Below are 24,309 nucleotides of genomic sequence, written 5' to 3'. Positions count from 1 at the left end.
TACTGCCCTCCCACTCATATTCCTTTCCTTGCTTTCATACTCCCAGTAGAATTGCAACATTTTGTTTAATTAATACTTAGTGTTTATAATTTTTATGATTAGGTAAATTTTGTTCACAGCTGAACCAAGCAATGTGGTACATTTTTCTTGTGTATGCATTTTAACATTTTCTTGGACTTATAAATAATTGCCCCCTCCTTTGGATTTAATTTTCTATGTGTAAATCATTCATTCTTATCATATTCTTTTGTAGAACTATAAAATACCTATTACTATAATTAAATGCATCAAGGAATCTATTATTTAGGCTTCCTGCTACATAGTTGTCATCCTTCCCTTCACCATCATCATGAAAATTCCTTTTACCTCTTTCCTGTGTTGGATCCCATGCCATCCTCAGAGTTCTTGGTTTATTCCTTCATTTTGGTGGAGCACATCTACTCTTTGCTTTCTATGAAAAGACGCAGGGAAATATTATATTTGAGCTCTTTTTCTCTTAAGTGGTTTTTAATCTGATCTTACATTCACATTATAATTTGTCTAGATGTGCAATTCTAGGTTGCCAGTTGTCACCTTTCAGAAATTTAAAGTCTTTGTTCCATTGTTGATGAGAAGATCAACTGCTATTGTGATACCTGATCCTTTTGATATGACATATTTTTTCTTCTTTTTCTTTTTCCTCTTTCATTTTCTTCAGTGTTATGAAATTTCATGAGGCTGTGTCTTCGTGAGGGTCTTTTTGAACTCGTCATTTGGATATTCAGTGGGCCCTGTTATTGTCCATTCCATTTTTTTGTTTTTAATTTTGTTTTTTCATATTATTTAGTGGGAAACATCATTATATCTCCTCATCTTAATTTAAAATTTTAATTTCAGATGATCTAACTTAATTTTTAATTTCTAGGAGCCTTTGTCTTCAATTTTTTAATAGCATTCCTTTTTCATGCCATCTTTGTAAAAGGTAAAGTAGAAATTCCTCTTCAAAGACTTTCCTCTCCATCTAATTAGGAGTAAATAGTAACTTTTCTTAGAAGCAAAATTTATTCAAAGATCTGTGCTAACATTCTTAAATATCTGCTAGCTGTAATAAAGAAATCAATGTACTTTATGTTCTTAGCTCCCACAATTTTGCCTAAATATTTGCCCTGGCATGTTTATACTGGTCCAAGCAAGCATTTGGTCATAGCCTGTTCCTCTTCTTATTTGAAGGTGTTTTTACCTTTCTCAGAATTCCACAAGTTACTTCCTCCTTCCTTTGTTCTCCTTTGCCTTTGCCTCTTTTAGAAAGTTCTAAGTTGCTAGCCAATTAAGACAAATACAGAATGTGAAGTCCTGTTCCAGCCAATAGAAACCAGACACAGCAGTAAGGTAGAAGCATCAGGTTATAAATGACCCTGTCTCTTTTGTTCAGTGTACTCTTGTGGCAAAACTGCTGGCAAGTGTACCCTTTCTGCAGAAAGCATAAAAATGGCCTTGCTGAGAAAATTAAATTTATGTTCAAGTGCTATTTCTTTATGGCACCAAAGAACAAGCATTTCAAACATCTTTCTGAAGCTATTAATTACATTTTTTCTGAGGTATTGTTCTTCTTTATGCCTTATCTCTGTTTTCTCACTACTTTTTCTATTGGCATTTCTTCTGATAGAAGTTTTATGCAGAAATTTATATTTGAGAGCAAGTCACTGATTGGAGTCTATGTATGCAGGCAGGGGATAGGTGACAACTTTCTCCTCCTCGTCCTCTCCCTCCTTCTCTCCCTCCTTCCACTCCTCCTTATCCTCTTCCTCCTCCTCCTCTTCTTTCTTTGTAAAGCTGTCAGCTATTAGTATCAATTGATCTTTTTTTCTTTAGGGCAGATTTCTCTGGGGAAAGATCCTCTAATCTCTTGTAGGAGATATGCCTAAGAGACAGCCTTTTAGGAGCTAAGAGAGGTAATAGGGGTGAAGCTCTTACGCACTTTTCAGACAATAGACATTAATTTAAATCCTTTGTTTTTAGAATGACTTTTTATTCGTGCCTTCTTCTGTGCCTGGTGTTCCTGGTCCACAAGCTCTGTAGTCCAGTTTCTCTACAGAATAAATCATTCTTCTCTTAATGTATTGGGGAAGGGTGGTTTTCTGGTTTTGTGAAAATTTGCAATCAATACTTCTGTCTTTTTCCCAGCTTTATTGGGTTATATTTGACCAACAGAAATTGTACATTTGAGGTGTACAGCTTAATGTTTTGATATACGTCTATATTGTGAAATGATTACCACAATCAAGTTAATTAACATTTTGATTACCTCATATAGTTATCGTGTGTGTGTGTGTGTGTGTGTGTGTGTCTTTGTGATGAGAACACTAAAGATCTACCTTCTTAGTAAATTTCAAGTATATAATACAATATTGTTAACTATAGTCACTATACTGTACATTAGATCTTCAGAAATTATTCAGCCTGCCTAACGGAGACTTTGTACTCTTTGACTAAAATCTCCCCTTTCCTTACCCACCTCAATGCCTGGCAACCACCATTCTACTCTCTGCTTCTATGAATTAAATTATTTTACATTTCCACATACAGGCATGTGTTTGTCTTCCTGTGTCAGGCTTATTTCACTTAGCATAATATCTTCCAGGTTAATACATGTTGTTACAAATGGCAAAATTCCCTTCTTTTTAAGGCCAAATAATAGTTCATTGTATGCATATACCACAATTTCTTTATCCATTCATCTGTCAATGGAGATTTGGGTTGTTTCCATATCTTGGTTTTAATGAATAATGCTGCAGTGAGCTTGGGATTGTGATACTCCTGCTTTATCCTTACCCCAATCTCCACCTTTAAAAGTATAGGGTCTATTCTGGGTCTTTCAGTGTGAAGCAGCCTGCCGTCATTGGCTTATCTCTCTATAGATAGTTAAGTTTCAACATCCCTTTCACTAAGTGAGTTGCAAAGTCCATCTGCTTTCCATTGTCCAAAAATTTGAAGTCATATTCCCTCTTTTTTTATCCTTATGGTATTATACATTTCAAAATTCATTTACTATTATTTTAGTCAGGTTTGGGAAAAAATGGAAATGGATGCATTTATTCAATTTACTATATTTAACCAGAATTGCTAGGATTTTTCTGATTTAGTAGCATAAGTCTCCTTTGTTACATTTGTATTTTATTGATTAAATCAGTGACTAAGTACGTAAATTAGAAAATATACTTGGTGGGGATAGGTAACAACTTTCTTTTTAAAAAGTCACTATAGGCTGGGCATGGTGGCTCATGCTTGATATTCCAGTGCTTTGAGAGACCAAGATGGGAGGCTCGCTTGAGGCCAGGAGTTTGAGACTAGCCTGGGCAACACAGAGAGACCCCACCTCTGCAAAAACATTTAAAAATTAGCCAGGGGTAGTGGCATGTACCTATAGTCCTAGCTACTCAGGAGATTGAGGTGGGAGGATTACCTGAGCCCAGGAGTTGGAGGTTGCAGCAAGCTATGTTCATACCACTGCATTCCAGCCTGGGTGATAGAACGAGACCCTATCTCTAAAATAAATAGATAAAAATCAGTATATACTGATTTAATATAAGCTAATGCACTCTATAGTTACCAATAGACATTAAATGAATTAACTAAATTAAATATATAAAGCATATTTGTTATTTTCTTTTTCATATGTGAACAAACTTTTGAAAGTAACACAATTTTAAAATCTTCAATATAGATTTGTTTCAACCTACTTCCGGAGATCTCCCTTCCATAGCTACCTTGCATTCTTTCCTGTTATGTTTTCTATTCCAAATATTTGCCATGGATAATCCTTGTAGCACATTACAAAAGGAATGATTTTATTTTTTCAATTATATATATTGAGTGTGTACCAGGCACTGAGCAAGGTGCTAGGGAAACAGTGGTGAACAGGAAGCACAGTCTCTGCTTTCATGAAATTTTCTAACCTAATAGGAGAGGAATGGATAGCAAAGAGACAAGCCTGAAAAAGCACAAGACTAGAATTTCGGCTTTTATTTTTCAGCAAAGTGATGATGATAGTCAAGAATAGCATAAAGAATTTGAGAGAGAATTGACTGTACTAATAGAGTAGAAAAGGGAATGAGGCGAAAAGAACAATCAAAAAAACAATTGTTATAAGTGTTTATATTTAATTTTTAGAATCATCTGGCAATGAATTCTGGAGAATGATCTAAATTGAGAGTTTAGATAGATATGTATGTGCCATGGTTTTTATTATTTTAAAAAGTAATTTGTACATTTAGATATTTTTCCCCAAGAAGAAAATTACTAAAGTAATGTGCAAGCCAGAGACTTACTTCTAAAGCTGGCTCTTTCAGAGACTAACTTCTAAAGCTGGCTCTTCCTTACTTAACATTCAGTGCAGGCAAGTGAATCATATTACCATATTAGCAGAGTTATTATGATTTAAAACTTTAATTCTTTAGCAAGAAAAGATGTTTTGGATTAAAATGCAGTATTTAAAGATGATTTCAAAATTTTATAGAAAATAAAGTTTTTGATGATTAGGGGAACACTGTGTACACCTATAGGAGAGGTATTGGTTACTTTTGAGAGTTTTGGATTAATGAGAGATGCTCAGTATTATGAAGAATACACTGACTACAAAGTTCTTGCAGCCTTCTCCTTATTATTATGCAGATCTTGAATAATCTTATATTCTTCATCATATGTTATGTGCCCTTCACACTGTTAATTATTAGGTTAATTCACTTACTCATTTCCTACTTTGTTTTAAACTTAGCTTGCAAAGCTAAAAGCAATTGAGATAAGTTACAAAGATACACTAAGTTCAATATGATTGAAAATCAAAAGTGAAAAAAATAAGGAAAAATAATAAGTAGGGCAGACAAAAATAACCTGAAGTCATGCATAATATAAGTATGCTAATATTTAGTCTAATACAGTTGATAAAATTAGGCTGAAGCTTAGCTCCGAGTTTTCTAGAGTCAAAGAAAAGAAAACATGACCTGTGACAAAACACTCAAGATATTTTATTGAAAAGATCACATAGGAAATACTTTTCCTGAAATAATGAGCTCTCTCTCCTGAGAGAATTCTCTCAAGGATTAAGATAAAAGAACTATTGTATGTGACAAGGCTTTTATAATTTAAAAAAAATTATATTTAAAAGTAATTTAATTTTGATATTTTACCCCCAGAAAAAAACACAATTGCTAAAGTAATATGCAAGCTAGAGACTAGCTTCTCCATATTCTCACAGCATCCTTCTGTTTATAATAACATCGTTTAATATACCAGTGCTATAATGGTAAGGTTAAATTTTCTAGGAATTCACAATATTTACACTATTCATACCACAGCCTAGCTGGGACCATGGATAAATTTAGAAAAGCTAGATTTGCCTTTTCCAAAGTGTATTCAATGGCACATTTATTTTATAGGTTAATAACAGGTGTTTGTGAGTAAAGAGTTCCATGTTCATTGGGAATTGCTAGGATTAAAAAATTAAACAGAATTTAAAATAGGATATTCTTTAACAGTTTTAGAATACACCGTTGTATATATTTAAGAGGGAGTTTTTATGTTGTATGTCCAAACCTTTTTTTTTTTTTTTTTTTTTGAGACGGGGTCTCACTCTTTCGCCCAGCCCAGAGTGCAGTGGCGCAATCTCGGCTCACTGCAAGCTCCGCCTCCCGGGTTCACGCCATTCTCCTGCCTCAGCCCCCCGAGTAGCTGGGATTACAGGCGCCCGCCACTGCGCCCGGCTAATTTGTTGTATTTTTAGTAGAGACGGGGTTTCACCGTGTTAACCAGGATGGTCTCGATCTCCTGACCTTGCGATCCGCCGGCCTCGGCCTCCCAAAGTGCTGGGATTACAGGCGTGAGCCACCGCGCCCGACCGTATGTCCAAACATTTTTTACCCTCCAAACCATTTTGAGATCATCTAGCCGGAGTGGTGATTTGAAGGGCATTGTTTGAAAAATAATTTCCTAGCAGAATGAATTGAGTTATAAAGCCTTTAGCTAGTTCTCCATGAATGCAAAGAAGTTTCTTAACACAACTGAACAGCAGAGTTTACTATTACATTTCTATAGGGCCCATGGTCTCTGTTGCTGGTGAAAGGCATATCCACATACTTTGTTAATCAACATTGACTGAGGGTTGTTGTTCTTTAATAAAAGTGAACACAACTTAGTTCTCACTTTGCCCTGAAGTGGGCCAATTTAGTACCTTCAGGCAGGGTCAGATTTTTTTCATTTGTGTCTAGGGACAAATGGGTGCCATAGCAGAGAGGGATAATAGTTTTAACTTGAACATATTTCAAAGTGTTACCAGTTGCCTATTGTATCTATCTGTCTGTCTGTCTGTCTGTCTGTCTATCTATCTATCTATCTCAGTAAGATACTATAAAATTAAATAATTAGTTTTAAGCAATATAGCTTTTTTTTTTTTTTTTTTTTTTACAAATCTTCTGAGATTAGTTGCAAAATATATCTTGGGGAAACTCAATTTATCCATTACATGTTATAGCATAGTTAGAAATTTGTCAAATTTTAGAAGATCTCTACTAAAAATGATTGGGTTTTAGAGAAGTTGCTTTTAATCTTGCTGATATAATTAAGATTTTTTTTTTTTTGGTCTAATGAGACTTCAAGGTCTGGCAATAAAATTTTAAGAATCCAGAGGCCATATTTTAGATGACAGAACAGTACTAAGTCGACTTCTTTTCCAAAGCATAGGTTTGGGATTCAATTGAATAAATTATAAGAAAATTATTCTAATAATAGATGCTTTTTGTTATTAGGTTGCTCCATTTAAGTGAGTACTTGCAGATAACAACAAAACCAGATGTGGTAGGTTGCTGGCAATGTAATACATTAATTACAGAATAAAGTCCCCACTGTCTGTCAGTTATCATTGATTTTATCATGCATAATTTGTGCTAAAATGAAGAACACTATAAAATGATAACATTGGACTAAACAATCTCCTTAGGCGTCATCTAAAATACTGAAATTCCTATGTTAGTCTGTTAGCCTGAAGTCTTGGATTTTAAGTTACTCTTGACTCAAAGGTTTCATAATTACCTTCTCAAACCAGTTTGCTTCTTTTAACTATGAAAAACTTAAATTTTTTATTTATAAATAACATTTGAAATGACATTACAAGTTCAGTAACTATCCTAAGCCTATAACAGAAACATAAAAAAGCACTTAATAATAGTTCTATATTCTTCCACTGCTTAATGTTCTGTACCAATTTCTGTAGAAATCTATATTAATATCTGTTTAGCACATTAACTCAAGAATTTTTTCTTTAAGAGCAGTTTTAAAATAAATTAACTTGTTACAAATTGATATTCTAGGTAATTATCTCATTATAAGTAATGAGAGAAATATTCAGTCTTGCTTGAAAAATAAGTGCCCTTGGTTTGACATTTGCAGATGTTTAAAAATAATCATTTTGTAAAGAGGGTGAACATTCATATAAAGTTTTATTTCTCTTTTATTTATCTTGGGACTACATGTTCCTGTTGTGACTAAGAGAGATCATAACAAGGTTAACTAAATTTCATGAGATTTGAAATAAAAATGAAGAGAAAGGAGTTTAGAAAACCCAAATTTGTATTTTCTTTTCTTAAATCTAATCATAAAAGAAAAAATTATGCATTAGATATTTTCTAAAAGGTATCTTCTATTGTGTGGAAAATGTCTGAATATCCGTAAGTTATTGAAACCCCTGTTTCTAGAATTTGAGCCTTCTGAAAAGAAAAATTAGTGGCCTAGATTCCCAAATGAAACTTAATTTTAATAAAAAGTTGTTTTGATGATAAACTGCCAAAGTACTTAAAGAAATTTTCTCAAAACTATCAAGGAAATATACCTTTATAAGGAGGTATATAGAAAAGCAAACAAGATAGAAGAAGATTGTTAGAAAGTCATTTAACAAAATGTATTTCATGGGATAAAGATTTACTTTAAATTTATATTGCATATTCCTTCAAAGACTATCTACAACCAGTAAGTCATTTCAAGTATCTGAATAACATTCATGAGGAAGGTAGCACATTTATTACTTAGATTTACAGAGAAGAAAATTGTACTAAGCAGTGTGTTTTTGTTATAGTGTATAAGCAATGACAGAACAGGAAACAGTTCCCGACTTTTTAGTTGATGTACTTGGTGACTTTCTCACATAAGTAGAATAAATAGTTTAATTTTAGTAATGAATCTAAATATTCAAGTATTTAAAAGGCCAGCTCGCAAGACTTAAAAGAAAAATAACTTTGATGGTATATGAAATATGTTTGTATTCGTTGGAAATGAACTGAGACTTACTGAACAAGATGACCCCAGTTATGGTATTACATTCAGTATTCATGTAAAGCAAACCTAGATTGCGTCAGAGCATTGGAAAAGTCATGGGAACTATTTCAGAGGAGGATCCCAAACTGTATTTTAAGAGAGGGAGAGAAGTGTTGGAGGGAAAAGCTCATGTAACCGTGAGAAGGTGATTGCTTCTGTTGTGATCCCTGATGACATTTAAAGTAAAAGAAATGTCTTATCAGATTGGATAGTTTTCAGTTGTTTTTCTTTTCAATTCCTGTCTTTATTTATTTTACAGTGGATGGAACTGAGGTTCAACACTCTGGCAAAATGCCCACACTGCAAAAAAATGTAAGTTCCCTACCATTGGAAATACTATTGAGAAATACTTGAGACAAATTTGAAGAGTTCAGAATTTTCACTTAGGTAGATTTTGATTTTAAGACATGCTGTGGAGTGAATGCATGCCAATATATTTATGCTTTTTAAGACGAAAAAGACATCCTAAAACAAATATATCCCATTTTGAAATTAAAATGATTAGGCTTGATTATCATCCTCTAAAGGGAAATCAATTTCTATTATAAGAAATTGCTAAAATTATCAGTAACCTGGTTAGGAGATTATAATCTGTTACAAATAGTCTAAAATTTACATTTATAAAATGGGCTGTAATCTAGGAGAAAACTCAAATTGTTCTGGACTTCATAATTAGGTGATTGTTGGCCTTTTTCATCTCCTGCCTAATAAGATTATTACTGATGGCAACGTTTATGTAATTATTTGTCTATCTTAACTATTTAGCCTATTTCTCTCTATTCCTAAATGATGTACCTAATGAAAATAATCTGACAATATAAGATGAAAAATAATAGAAGATATTTTGATTAAAGACATTTTATGGCATCTGTGTTGGGGGTCCCAAGACTACACCAAGGTTCCTTGGTTTTCTACAGGGACTGATAGAAATTAATATATAGTTGTACTCACAGATATGATTTATTATAGCAAAAGTATGCAAAGCAGAATCAGCAAAGGGAAAAGGCAGATGGAGCAAAGTTTGGAGGAAACTAGGGACAAGATTCCAAGAGGCCCCTCCCAGTGAAGTACCCCAGCAGTGAATTATTACCATGCATGTACTGTGTTGTCTACCAGGAGGCTCATTAGAGACTTAGTACCCAAGGTTTCTATTGGAGCTGGTTACACAGACACCTCCTACCTAGCACACACCAAAATTCCAAATTCCTGTTTGAATGGAATTTATGTTTAGCATAAACCATACTGTTTACACAAACAATTTATACATAATAAGCCACTCTTACCAGTTAGGGAATGATGGGAATTTTCCCCAAATCTAAATTTCTAGATGCCAGCTAAGGGCCAACCTTACAAGCAGGGCTTTCTAAGCATAGCAGTCGCAGGCCTGCTGTGTTAACTCTTTTCTGCACAGCATCTATTTTGATAATAAAATTACAATTTAAAAAATTGTTGTTATCCTCTTATATGTGTTAACTATAACTGAAGCAAAGTAAATTAAACTGGAATGCTTAGACAATTCAATTTTTATTATTGAAAATAAGAGGTTTGAAATAATATTCATATTTTAATTTGTGTGATCCTTAGTAAGATATAAATACCTTATCTACATTGAGAGTTGAGAAATCCCAAGAATGGTTTATAGGAGAAAGTAATTAAAAAGTATTTGAAAAGTAGAATATGTGTAGCAAAATATCTCCATCTCTGCTAGATCTGATTTCAACTAAATATAGCTCTGTAAGAATAACTTTACAGCATATTTTAGCTTATAAAAAAGTTTTTTTATTTGTGAAATTAGTCATTCTAATTCCTTACTGAATCCAATAGAAGTCTGTACATGGAGAAGCAAAGTGGATAAACCCTTAATACATGCACAAAATAATATAGTACTTGAGGGACACACCCATACTCCCCCCTCGAAAGTATGTGAATATGCATATGGATGATACATATTTCTGGGTGTATTATGTGTATTTTCACAAAAATGTACAAAATTAAATTGCAAATATATTCACCAAGAACATTAAAATGGAAATAAAGATCTTACAGAGAAGAAAAGGCAGAGACTTTTTTTTTTTTTTTTTTTGAGACAGAGTCTCACTCTTGCCCAGGCTGCAATGCAGTGGCATGATCTCAGCTTACTGCAACCTCCACCTCCTGGGTTCAAGCAGTTCTCCTGCCTCAGCCTCTCAAGTAGCTGGAACTACAGGCATACGCCAGCCACCACGCCTGGCTAATTTTTGTATTTTTAGTAGAGGTGGGGTTTCACCATTTTGGCCAGGCTGGTCTCGAACTCCTGACCTCGGGTGATTCACCCGTCTCATCCTTCCAAAGTGCTGAGAATACAGGCATGAGCCACCGCACCTGGCCTGGCAGAGACCTCTATGGTTAGCAGACTGTGTGCTAAGCAGAGTGATAGTTGCTTTATATATACATATATACTAGCTGTAATCTTTACAGCAATCCTGTAATACAGGGATTATTTTTGTAATTTTACAAATCAGCAACTGTTAAGAGAGGTTAAGGATTTTGCTCAAGGGACTTGCTTGGTTAATTATTTTCGTACAATGGCAGTATTTTTACTACTAATAAAGAAGTATTGAATGTCTGAATACTCCGTGATTTGTTAAAATACCACAAGACAGTATATTAATATGAAGAAGAATTTGTATCAACTACTTAGGGAACAACTTACATAGAAATTCACATGGAATAAATCGGCTTAAACATTATTCTAAGAGGAAGGTTTGTAGAATCGGAGTCATATGCTAAACATGGGAGGACTTGGAGCATTCATTACTTATTTGAGTGCAAACACTGTTACCACGTGAACACTCCTAGCTGGTATCTAGATTATTTTCTTTTTGAATGTTTTCCTTCATAACAAAATGATGGGTCATCTGATGGAGTAAGATTCTGAGACAGAATTTTTTTCTTTAAACACAAATATTCTAAAATTAGTTTTAAGTTACAGAAGTTGGTAAATTTATTACTATGAAACAAGTGTGTTATGTGCTTTTATCTCACAAAATGTATGGGGAAAGCTTCCCCTAGAGCTCCAAAGACTGAGGGGCATTTTCCCATATTGCTGTTTCTTACTCGAATGGTAGCTGGTACTATGGTAGCTAAAGGTGATGTTGTTGTTTTAATTAGGTGGCTTGTGGCCACTGCCAGACTGAAGGTGTACTAGCAGCATTCTGAAATACAGTTTGGACTATGTTTCCATGCAGATGTTGTAATGGACCCATGACTAGTAGAGACATTGATTTAATCCATGACAATTATCATTGAATATCATTTCTTTTACATCACTGATGTACTCTTTTGTGAATCACCTGCTGCCATTTTAAACAATAGTGGACTTATTCTCAAGTGTTATCTCTTATTTTGCCGTCTAGTGTTATATTTTATAATTATTCATTAATTCAACAAACAATTCTGTGCTAAGTACTGGTTGCTTGAAATAAAAGATACAATCTTGCCTTCAAGGAATTTAATCTTGTGGGCATAGTGGGGAGAATAGTTAATTACCATAAAGTTTCAAGTGCTTTGAAAGAGGTATGACCAGAATGCTCTGCTTTGAAGAGTCCCTAATCCAGATTAGAGGGAAAGGGTTCATGAGTGAAGGTTTTCAGTTAGGAGTGATATATGAACTAAGTTATAAAAGATGAGTGAGAATTGTGTGAAAAAGAGGGTGGGATAATACACTGTGGAAGGAGCTACCTGTGCAAAGGTACAAAGTATAGATGTACTAGTAAGGAAATGGAATGGATAGGACTGAATGTGAAGGGATGAGAGAGAGAGATTGGGATCAAGAATGACCCTATTTCTGAGAGGCTGTAGAACCATTCACTGAGACAGGAAATGCAGGATCTAGAAGAAATGTGTCTGGCAGAAGATGATAAATTCATTTCCAACATATTAGATATAGAATAGTAGGTTTGCTAGATTGGTTAATCATCATTCCATCTATCTGCTTTTCAAAGCAGCAATCTTGGATCAATATAGCCATGGCTTCTCCCTTCCTTCACCAAGATAACTGAGAGTTGAAAAAATTCTGTATTGATCAGTTCTTTATAAATGTATAGCTTTGTAATTTATCTAAATTGATCTATATTCCTGAGTGTCCTTGATTGACTTCCTGTTTCCCAAAACAGCTATCTCCAGATATCACTATTCCTCCTAAACCCCCACCTCAGTACCCCCAACTCTCCAAGTCTCATCCAATGAATTGCCTCCTATCTCTGAAATAATTGAGGCTATCTGTGAATTCTCTCATTTTTGTACTTCATATTCGTAAACCTGTCTTTATCCATGCTCACTTCATTTCCTCTTCTCAGAGGGATGCAGGTCTCTTCTTTCCAAGGCTTATATCTTCATTTGATTATTGCACCCCATTCTTTCTGGAGTAAGGCACAATTAGCTATCCATCCCCAGTGGGCCACTGAATTTGCTCTGATGAAATTCACATCCCAATAATAAATTCCAATATTTTGATTCTCATCCTGCTTGTTTTCTCTGTAGCATTTGATACTATTGATCATCCTGGGTGTGCTGATTAATTTTAGGTGTCAAGTTGACTGGATTAAGGAATATCTAAAGAAATGGTAAGGCATTACTTCTGGTTATGTCTGAGAGGGTGTTCTAGAGGAGACAGTGGACTGAATGGAGAAGATCTGCCCTCAATGTGAGTGGACACCATCCAATTGGCTGGGGGCCCAATAGAAAAAAAAAAAAAAAGCAGTGGAAAGGCGATTTTCACTCTTCTGGAACTTGGACACTCTTTTCCTGCCCTTGAACATCAGAACTCCAGGCTCTCTGGCCTTTGGACTCTGGGACGTACACCAGTGGTCCCTCAGCTCCTCAGACCTTCCTCCTCAGACTGAGAATTACACCATTGGCTTCCCTGATTCTGAGGCTTTTGGACTTAGACTGAGCCACACTACCAAAAGTCCAGGGTCTCCAGCTTACAGATCCCCTGTTGCAAGATTTCTCAGCCTCGATAATCACAGTAGCCAACTTCCTTAATAAATTGCCTCTTATCTAGCTTATCTATCTATCTATCTATCTATCTATCTATCTATCTATCTATCATCTATCTCCTATTGGTTCTGGCTTTCTGGAGAACCCTGACTAATACAATGGTTTCTTTTCCTTAAAGTTTGTTTTCTTGGTTTCCAGATACTGCTTTCTCCTGAGTTTCTCCTACTTCTCACAACTCTTCTTCGTTGGCTTTATTTTCTCTTCTAAGCTGTTAAATTTTGCTATTTTCCGAAGTTGGAACTTGACCGCACTTTATCTGGGTTTTCTCTTATGTTCCTGTGTCATTTAGATGCCATTAAATGACCCCAGATATTTCTTTGGAGCTTCAGATGTAAATATACTATCTCTATTCACTATCTAGCCTAGAGTTATTTCAACTTGATATCTCATGGTCATTTCAAGCACAACCTGACCCAACATTCCCACCTTACTCTGCAAACCAATCTCCCATGTGTATTGATAAATATATTGTTTTTCTTTTTCACCCCCTACGTTATTTCTAGAAAAAGAATATATTATTTTAATGAATGTTATCCTGTCTGTCCAACTGAGCAACCAAGAAATATTAGTGTATTTTTCATCATTCTCCATAATTGATAGGTAATATCCTATCAATTATGTCCCTTGACGTTTTAATTCTGTCCTCTTATTCTCATGATTTCTAGTTCAGTTCATGTATTCAGCATCTCTCACCAGGACTATTGCTTTGGTTTTCTTTTTTTTTTTTGAGACAGAGTCTCGCTCTGTCGCCCAGGCTGGAGTGCAGTGGCGCAATCTCGGCTCACTGCAAGCTCTGCCTCCCGGGTTCACGCCATCCTCCTGCATCAGCCTCCGAGTAGCTGGGACTACAAGCGCCCGCCACCACGCCTGGCTAATTTTTTGTATTTTTAGTAGAGACGGGGTTTCACCGTGGTCTCGATCTCCTGACCTCGTGATCTGCCCCCCTCGGCCTCCCAAAGTGCTGGGATTACAAGAGTGAGCCACCGCGCCCGGCCTGGTTTTCTAATTTATCTCTTGACCTCCAATACTGCAATTATCTATTCATTTACTAGAGTAGTAGTTCCTAAATGCATACATCATTTTAGATTCTCTGGCATCAAATCTTTCAGTGGCTCCCAATTTCTTTTTTTTTTTTTTTTTTTTTTTCTTGAGACAGAGTCTCGCTCTGTCGCCCAGGCTGGAGTGCAGTGGCGCAATCTCGGCTCACTGCAAGCTCTGCCTCCCGGGTTCACGCCATTCTCCTGCCTCAGCCTCTCCGAGTAGCTGGGACTACAGGCGCCCGCCACCACGCCCGGCTAATTTTTTTGTATTTTTAGTAGAGACGGGGTTTCACCGTGGTCTCGATCTCCTGACCTCGTGATTTGCCCGCCTCGGCCTCCCAAAGTGCTGGGATTACAAGCGTGAGCCACCGCGCCCGGCCTCAGTGGCTCCCAATTTCTTAGCCATGGCATACAGTTGTGCAAGTTGTATGCTGCACAACCTGAAGAGGTACAATTTCCATTGTTATTTTAGGTTTCTATATTTAGTTTCATATAAATTATTCTGAGGACTTCTTTTACTTATTGGCATAAACGTACCATATGGTTTACTATCAGCCCATTGCCTAAAATCCAGAATCAAACTCCAAACTTCTTTTAGTCTTTGCCTAACTTTTCTAGTGATATCTTTGTTTTCTTCTATCTCTACACACACAACCTAGTTATTTCCTAGCCCCAACAAATTGCACTTCTACTTCCACAAACATATTATGCAGTTTCTTTCTTCTGTTCCTGAGTCTTATCCTGCTAGACCTAGAATGGCCTGGCTACTCCTTTCCTCACCCTTGTCTACCTAGAAAACACCTATTTAACCTAAAAAATTAGCTGAAACATCCCTTGCTTCTACTATTCATCTGTAGAAACATTCTGTGGCAGAAAGGTTATTCTTCTGCTTATTCCTTGAGCAAATTTTCTTTTCACACCTGAACAATTCTAATGTAATCAGCTGAAATGACTTACTCCTCCATCTATTCACATTTTAACCTATCCTTAAGTCTTGTGTGATAAAGCCATCCCTGGCTGCCTTGTCTGAATATTGTAATGTAAAGAACATTGTTTGCCACCTTTTCCCCTTATAAATTCCTATAGCACTAGCTACACTAGCATTTTCCAGGTGTTCTTCATAATCCTAGTGTTTCATAAGGTGTTTTTATGAAGCGAAAGATTAATAATTTGAAGAGTGAATAGTTAGATGTTTGAGAGCATTAAATGGTCCTTTCAGCTTGGAGATTCACTGTCCACATTTTTGTATATGCCCTTGACTTTCACATGCAGTAATATAAAAAACCAATTAACTGTAAAAATCATCCTTTTAAATGCATAGCTCAGCTCATATGACAGTTAAGAAAATCCCCAGGGACCAAAAATGAAGATGAAGTGACAACCAGGACTATCCTGAAGGTATATGCCAATACTAGGGATCTAGAGCCTTGGAAGAATGAAAGAGAAGGCGTTGGCCTCACACAAGGTAGAGGGGTTGGAATACTGCCTCCTCCCAATAAAGTACTTAAAGTACTCTTCCCCTGGAAAAGAGTGAGTCAGGAAAAAGAAATCAACCAGAAAAGGAAGATTGCAAAGGAAAAAATTTATAAGAAGAGTGAATTTAGGTTTACATTTTTATATCACTTATGTGATCTAGGAAAACCTAGTTCCAGAAACTGACTTAAAGTTTAGGGTTAGTATCAGTCTAGGGAGCCTGAGAAAAGCAAATGAAAGTTCTGTGTGTAGGAAAGCACCCCCAACTATGCATGCTAAAATTTTTTTATATTGAGATCTGCCAAAATAAGTTTTCAACAAAAGTTACTAGTCATAGGAGAAACAAGATTCCAGAAGCATAATCAACATTGACAACAAACAGCATAATTAGACTTCTAAAAACTTCAGATTTATAATTATTACATGTGGAGTATGTTAAAACTATGCCTAGGATGTTTTAAAATAAAAATAAGAGAAAACATATAAGACTATTTAAAAATTACCAGGTACTCACAAAAATGTATATATGAGTGTTTGTAGCAAATTTGAGACGTGCAACAGCTTGGATGAATTGAATTTATGCTGAGTAAAAAAAAAAAAAACTAGCCATACAAGGTTACCTGCAGTAAGATTTCATTTATGTAACATTTTTCAAATGACAAAATTATAGAAATAGAGAACAGATTAATGGTGGTGTGGCAGGCACAGGGTGCAGGATGGGCAGAAAGGAGGGTGTGGTTATAAAAGGATCCTTACAGTGATAGGCTGTTCTCTATTTTAGCTGTGGCAATAGATACATGAACCTAAACATGATAAAATTGCATAAAATTAAAGACAAATCCATACTCATATACCTGAGAAATCTGAATATTGGTGGATTATATGAATGTTAATATCCTGTTTATAATATTGTATTATAATTTGCAAGATTTACTATGGGGGAAATAGGGCAAAGGGTACGTGGTATTTTTCTGTGTTATTTATTACAACTGCTTGTGAATCTATAATTGTCTCAAATAGAAATTTGCAAAAAATAACCAGATAGATATAGAAACAATAGAACTTCTAGAAATTATTACAGAAATTAAAATGCACATACGGTTTAAAGAACAGATCAGCTAAAGGTGAAGACTAAAGTTGTGAATTGGAAGATAGAGGTAAGTGAATTACTCAGAATCTAGCATAGAGAGACAAAGATGAATGTAAGATTAAGAGAAAATATATTATTAAGATGCCTATTATATATCTGATCTGGAAGGAACAAATAAAGAATGGGATATGCCATTTTAGGAGATAATCTCAAAGAATTTTCAGATCTATGAAAGATATGAATTTTTATATTCGAAAAGAACAATGAAATCCAAGCAGGATAAGTAAATGTGTTACAGTGAAATTGTAGAAAACCTAAGAGAAATAGAAGGTAATTAAAAGCAGAGAGACAAAAGGCGTATTTTCAATAAGAAAAAGATAACAGTTCTGTCAGCAAATGTCTCAACAGCAAAAATAGAAGCCAGAAAACAAGTTTTAAAATACGTCAAAAATACTAAGAGAAATTAATTGTCAAACTGGTATTATACATATATCTAAACCATCAAAGAATAATGAAGGTAAAATAAGTATATTTTCAAAAGCAAAACCAACAAACTTACAAACAAACAAAACCCAGGGTATCTACCATCCTGGTACCCTTACTAAAAAAAAAAACTGCTAAATGATGAACTAGGGAATATGAACAAATATTCCAGAAGAAATTTCTGCAATGCAGGAAGGAAAGGTAAACCAAGAAATTGTAACAATTCACCAGAAACATTGACTGTATAAAATAGCAAAAATGACAGTACCAATTATATTAATGCTAATAAATTTTGAGAAACAAAAATACAATAAAACTCAAATATTGGAAAACAATAGCATTAAGATGCTAGTGGAATGTTTGGTGTTAAAACTTTCTAAAATCTTTGTATTTATCAGAAAGATGGATTTAATAATTGACTTTAGTTTTTAAAACGTATATAAGTTAAAATTTTAATTGCAACTGCCAAATGAATGAAATAAATTGTAAAACTTTCAGAACAATAAGAGGAAAATGAAATAAAAGAGTCATGGTCAATATAAAAGAAGTCTGGAAGTAAAGGTAGAAAAGCAGAAAATACAGGAATAGTAGAAAGCCAAAATAAGATGTCAGAAATAGTCCATGTATATCATTAGACTAATCTTGCTAGTAAAACTTAACAGAAATGGTAAGACTAGATGTAAGAACGGCTATATACAATTTGAAGAAGGAACACATGAATATTAGAACATAGAATGATTGTATAAGGATAGAAAAAGATATAACCATGAATCACTAACCAAAGGAAAAGACATACCAGGCAAACACTAGCCAACATTAAAATGTAATGTTAATATCAATTAAAATAACAGACTACTGTTTTCTCCTTCCTTTTATTAGTAGACCTCTGAATTTGACTAGCCACCCAGCTAGAGATGGATTTCCTAGCCTGTCTTGCAGATAGTGTGGCCATGTTTAAGTAAGGACCAATGGAATTTGAACAAAAGTGATGAGTACAGTTTTCTGATACTCTCCTTAAAGACAAAATTGCCTGTCTTCATTTTCTCTCTCCTCTTTGAATTGAGTGGAAAAGCCAACTGGCGGGAACGTTGTTACCTGTGTAGAGTTTGGCAATACCAGTGAATCAGGGAGTAGAGCTGACTACCAACCCTAGGCTGTACATTTACCTTTAAGTTTTATCTGCTAGAAAAATAAACTTATTTTTAAACTTCTGTATTCTGAATTTCTGAATGTTATGTTCCTTTCTCTCTACAACCTCACCAGCATCTGTTATTTTTTGACTTTTTAATAGTATTAATTCTGACTGGTGGGAGATGGTATCTCATTGTGGTTTTTATTTGCATTTCTCTAATGATCAGTGATTTTGAGCTTCTTTTCATAGAATTGTTGGCTGCATGTATATCTTCTTTTGAAAAGTGTCTGTTCATGTCCTTTGCCCACTTTTTAATGCGCCGGGTTTTTTTTTTTTCTTGTTTAAGTTCTCATAGATGCTGGATATTAGACCTTTGTCAGATGCATAGTTTGCAAAATTTTTCTCCCATTCTGTAGGTTGTCTGTTCATCCTGTTGATAGTTTCCTTTGATGTGCAAAAGCTCTTCAGTTTAATTAGATATCATTTGTCTATTTTTGCTTTTGTTGCAGTTTCTTTTGGTGTCATCATCATGAAATCTTTGCCTGTTCCTACGTTCAGAATGGCATTACCTAGGTTGTCTTCCAGGGTTGTTACAGTTTTATAGTTTACACTTAAGTCTTTAATCCATCTTGAGTTAATTTTTAAATTTGGTATGAGGAAGGAGTCCAGTTTCAATGTTCTGCATATGGCTAGCCAGTTATTCCAGCACAATTTATTGAATAGGGAATCCTTTCCCCATTGCTTGTTTTTGTCAGGTTTGTTGAAGATCAGATAGTTGTACGTTTGTAAGCGTGTGGCCTTATTTCTGGGTTCTCTATTCTGTTCAATTGATCTGTGTGTCTGTTTTTGTACCAGTAATATATATTGCATGTAGATACCACATATGTGCTAAATGTGTAAGAGATTTTATCATTAGTAAGTGCTTGTTGGTCATTGCCTTATCCTGTGAGGAGATGGCACTTGAGTTGTGGAGTAGCAGTAGGTTATTTTTTTCTGAGAAGATTTCTCAGATGTAGTGACTATTTAATTTGAGTGATGAAAAGAGAGCACAGGTTTTCTAAGCAGAATTCACGCACTGAAATTAATGTACTAAAGTGTATTCTCTTGGCTCACAGAAAAGCTGCTCTAATATTCACTTAGAAACTTTTGACTTATTCAATACATAATTCGAATAAGCTTAGTTGGCTTCTAATGAATGGTATATTACAAACTGCCAAAGGCAGATGCACAGGCAGTGATAAGAAACAACAACCAGCTGTGATGTATAAGGCAGGAAAAACCACCAGTGGATGCATAGAAATTAAAACCAAAAATAGACTAGGGCTAAATGTTACGTAAAAGCAATGAATCCTACATGCCCTAGTAACTCTAGATAGCAAGCTGTACAATATAGTAATTAATGGTGGTCCCCAGGTCATCCAGATGTTTGTGTTTGGGCTCAAGTACCCAGGAAAATTTACGATGTATATTTGCAACAAACTTCATCAGTTTTTCAAAAAGATTTGGAAATTAAAGGAAATAATTTTGTATGCAAAATTAACCTATTTGGAATCACATGTTTCTAAATCATGCCTAGTAAGTGATGAATTTCTGTATTTTACTTATTCATCAGACATTCTTTGAGAGATTATCATGTGTTAGGCATAATCTTGACACTGGCCACACAAAGGTGAATCATACTTCTGTGTCATTCACTAACACGATGCCTTGCATATGGTATATAGTAATAAATATATGTACGTTAAGACAGAGAAGAAAGTGCTAATTTGGCTACAGATTTCTGCTATAACTTACATCATTTTGAAAATTACCACAATTAGAAACGGAGGGGGTTAATACTATTAGATTTGGAATTTCAATTGAGTAGCACAGTAGGGGGTTTTTAGCAGTATGTGTTAAAAACAATTCAAAAAGTTTATCTCTTTAATTTGTAATCCTAATTCTAAATTTAAAAATCTTAAGAATGATTAAAAATAAGCATAATGCTTTTAAATGATACTTTGTTAGCATTATGTATAATAATGAACATACTTTAATGTACAATAGTAGAAAATTTGTTAATTACGTTATATTCATCCATCAGAATTTTAGTTTGAGAATATTATGGGAAAAAGTTCATGCTATGTATTGGTAAGGTACAAAATTGGCTAGAGGAAAGTATTCAAAAATACTGAGTGACTGTTTTATGATATTGGGATTATAGGTAATTTTTTCTTTTCCTTTTTCTTCATTGTTTCTTTCCTTTTTATTCTACTTTCTAAATTTTTTACATGAACACATACTGTTTTAAGTGTAAAAAAATCAAATGCTATTTGTAAGATAGCTTCTTCCATTCTGAAGTAGATTCTTTGGAAATAAACTTTTATCTTGGGAGATTAGTAGGTACTACAGTGGATTTCTGTGGATATTATCAATGACCAAGGCTTGAACTTTGTTTAAAGCCACAATAATATGACAAATTCACCCTGAACGATTTTGTCACCCATTAAAAATGACATGTTTAATGCATGTTCTTGTCTATAAAGTTGAAGCAATGAATAAAAAGTATACATTACTAAAGCCATAGATAAGAACTCACAAAAATGAAATAGAGAATTTTTATGTACATACTTAATGTTCTCTTTTGCTTTCATGAATTTGCAGCTCCTCAGTGGGTAGTGCACTTCCACGAAGACGCTGCTGTGCATACATTACCATTGGAATGATATGTATTTTCATTGGAGTTGGGTTAACTGTGAGTGTTACACTTTGATGTTAGAATTCTGTCCTCTCAACTTTATCAGTAGTCAATAATGAGGCCTGGGACAACCTTCAGGGATCCATGAAGATGCTGCATCCTTGGCATGCCAGCACTAGAAGCTTCTGAATGATTATGAGCAATCAGAAACCCCATCCATGGACCTCTTTTTGATTGAACTCGCCCATCCAAGTGAAATGGTGTCTTTGTACCTCCAAAAGTCCTTACTGTTGGGGATTTTATCATCTATATAGCAAAAGCCCATTTTTTAAAAATTCAGTGCCAGAACTAATTTTGTATAGCTATGGGGTATCTTATTATTCAAAGCAACATTCATTCAGCTACAGAGATCTAAAAAAACCACTCTTCTCTTTATCCAAATCAAGCAGAGATTTATTACAATATGAGGATGGCTTGTTTTTAGAGGAGACTGGAGCTAAGCAGTTAGCATGGGGATTATGCCAGAAGAGGAAGATAATCTCTTTTGCTGCCATTTCCATGCTCCTTTGTCAGTACAACTAGTCTCTTATTATTAGCAATGTCCTATTGTGTCCCATGATAGTAAGAAGTTACATAGATTAAATTCCTTGTAGAGATAATATAGTTTAGTGTGCTTTTTTGTTTACTTCATAACATTCATAGTTACTACAAGTAGCAGTATGGTCTATCAGTTGCAGTCAACAGATACACCTACTCTTATAAGGACTTTGTGTATTCAGTCTGGGGGTATATTTCATAACAATCACATGTAAGCTGATACAAGTTCCCTAAGCAGATATTTTCTTAAAGTTTCTAATATTTTGTTTTTATATTGCTTTTTACTTTAGGTTGGCACCCAAGATTTTGCAAGGCGATTTCGAACAACCTATGTTTCTTGGGCAATTGCTTATCTCCTAGGATTGATCTGCCTTATCCGAGCTTGTTATTGGGGAGCCATAAGAGTCAGTTATCCAGAACACAGTTTTGCATAAGCTTGTTTATGATTCAGTAATGCAGGTGAGAGTGTCTAGCAGTTCTTGGTAAGCTACTCTGGACATCTTTAAATTATTTATCCTAATGGATTCCATTCTGGTTTATGTATAATCGTTTCAAGACTTTGGGAGTCTTTTATGAACAAATACTCATTGCACTATATTATATGCAAATTGTTTTGCTGCTAGGTTTTCAAATTTTGAATAATAAAGCCTTTTCGTGTTCTTTTACATCTCTTATAGATATTTTTGGATTTGTTACCAAACATTACATTTACTCTCACCCTTTTATTATTTTTAAATAAGTTATTTCATTACTTGCTGATACGTGAGTATTCCTAAGTGTTTATAAATATTTCTACAATAGTTTCACATTTATATTTACATTTTAATTAAACAGTATCAAAATTGCTTGCTTAAAACCTAAGCAATATGCATTTTGCTTGAACTGCTTACTGTAACTTTAACCTAAGATTATAGTGACCTTATTCAGGAAAAAAAAAAAATTTAGTGCACCTTCAAAGACTTGACATTCTTGTCAGAGGAAAAAAAAGTTTCTAGATACTGTATGCTTGTTTTTTGTTGTTTGTAGAAAGATACAATATTTTGGTAGTAATTTAAAATACAAGAATGAATATTTATTTGTCCACAGTTGGAGATGTTGGGTAAATGTCTTTTCTCAAAGATCACAGGACTTTTGTCTTTCATTTTTGTCTTTTTATTTACCATTTATAAAAGATCTGGTCTGGATTTATGGAATTTAATGTTTATCAGCTCTATGCATTCCTTTATAGAGGCTGGAGGAAGTATTTCACATGTTTTATAATACTTAACCATTTATTCAAAGATATATTTACATTGGGTTGTGCCCCTTTTCCTTAGATCATGGTAAATTTTTCTTATTGAGGTAATTATGTACTACTTATATTTGAAGGAAGCTTATGACATTTTACAGTAGCTAAAATGTTGAGATTAGAGGTACTTTTACTATTCTTCTCAAAGGTAACTGATCAGATAATTACCCAAATTATTCAAGAAAATAGATCAGAGATAAAGAACAACATAGTTTTCTAAGAATTCATTGAAATTTATGGAATCAGCTCTTGCACTGCCCATCTTTGCAGTTTTGAAAAAGAAATTGCTTAATCACAAATGTTCTACAGTCTTTAAATGTAGTAGAATTAGACAGTGAGATCATCTGAGTAAATTGATTGGTGATTCCAGAGATAAGACTAATATTTTAAATTATTTATGTTACTGATTAGTATAAAAACGTACTCATCACAGAATTTGAAGCAAAATACATGTACACTTCAAAGAGTAAATGACAAATGTATAAATGCTGTAGCTCAGGATTATATGTACCTTTAAAAATACACTAATAAAGATTATTGTTCAAAAATTACCTTGTTTTATTCCATTAAAAATAATGTCACTTCCAGAGTTGCCTTGAAATCTTGCTGTAAAGTTTTCATATTTAGGAATGTACCTGTTTTTTTATATAATATTCATTTACGTTTTTTGTACTATTTTCAAATGGTTTTATTTTTAAAATATAGTTTTTAAATCCATTTGTAATACACTTGATGTTAGGTATAAAATAATCTTACTTCTTTTCCTAATGGTTAACTAGTTGTAACAGCATTGTATATTGAATAATCCATTCTTTCCCTCATTGACTGGAAAGCTCACATTAAATTACATGCTATGTCATATTCCTTCTGGAATAGTAACTTTATGAGAGCAAGAACCCTGGTAGTCTTGTTCACAGCTTTATTCCCACTTAGAACAGTTCTTGGTGTACATGTGCTCAATATACATGAATGAATATGCAGGAATGAATAAATGGTTGAATGAATTGCGATTTTAAATTCTTATATACACTTGAATATGTACTTTATATTTTGTACCAGAATGTGTAGGTAAGTATTTGTATAACCTTGGGTTAAGAAAAAAACGTTCTAAGTAGAACCTAAAAGAAGAAATTATATAGGAAAGGATTG

The 24,309-nt window shown here is 34.3% G+C and overlaps 1 protein-coding gene across 2 annotated transcripts in view; it reads left to right on the top strand.

Annotated features, from left to right (window-relative positions):
• Positions 1 to 23,708, top strand: part of PIP4P2 (phosphatidylinositol-4,5-bisphosphate 4-phosphatase 2) — a 77,417-nt gene extending 53,709 nt beyond the window's left edge. For both annotated transcript variants that reach the window (XM_063643427.1, XM_055286729.2), the window contains 3 exons: positions 8,600 to 8,652; positions 21,242 to 21,332; positions 22,163 to 23,708. In XM_063643427.1, coding sequence (XP_063499497.1) covers positions 8,600 to 8,652; positions 21,242 to 21,332; positions 22,163 to 22,306 — 288 coding nt within the window. In that variant the 3' untranslated portion in view covers positions 22,307 to 23,708. The remainder of the gene's footprint in view (positions 1 to 8,599; positions 8,653 to 21,241; positions 21,333 to 22,162) is intronic.
• Positions 23,709 to 24,309: the final 601 nt, after the last annotated feature.

Source organism: Symphalangus syndactylus, chromosome 7 (genome assembly GCF_028878055.3).
Source record: "Symphalangus syndactylus isolate Jambi chromosome 7, NHGRI_mSymSyn1-v2.1_pri, whole genome shotgun sequence".
Taxonomy (NCBI): Eukaryota; Metazoa; Chordata; class Mammalia; order Primates; family Hylobatidae; genus Symphalangus; species Symphalangus syndactylus.
The sequence above is the reverse complement of the archived record's forward strand: the minus strand, read 5'-3'. Positions and strand labels throughout refer to the sequence as shown.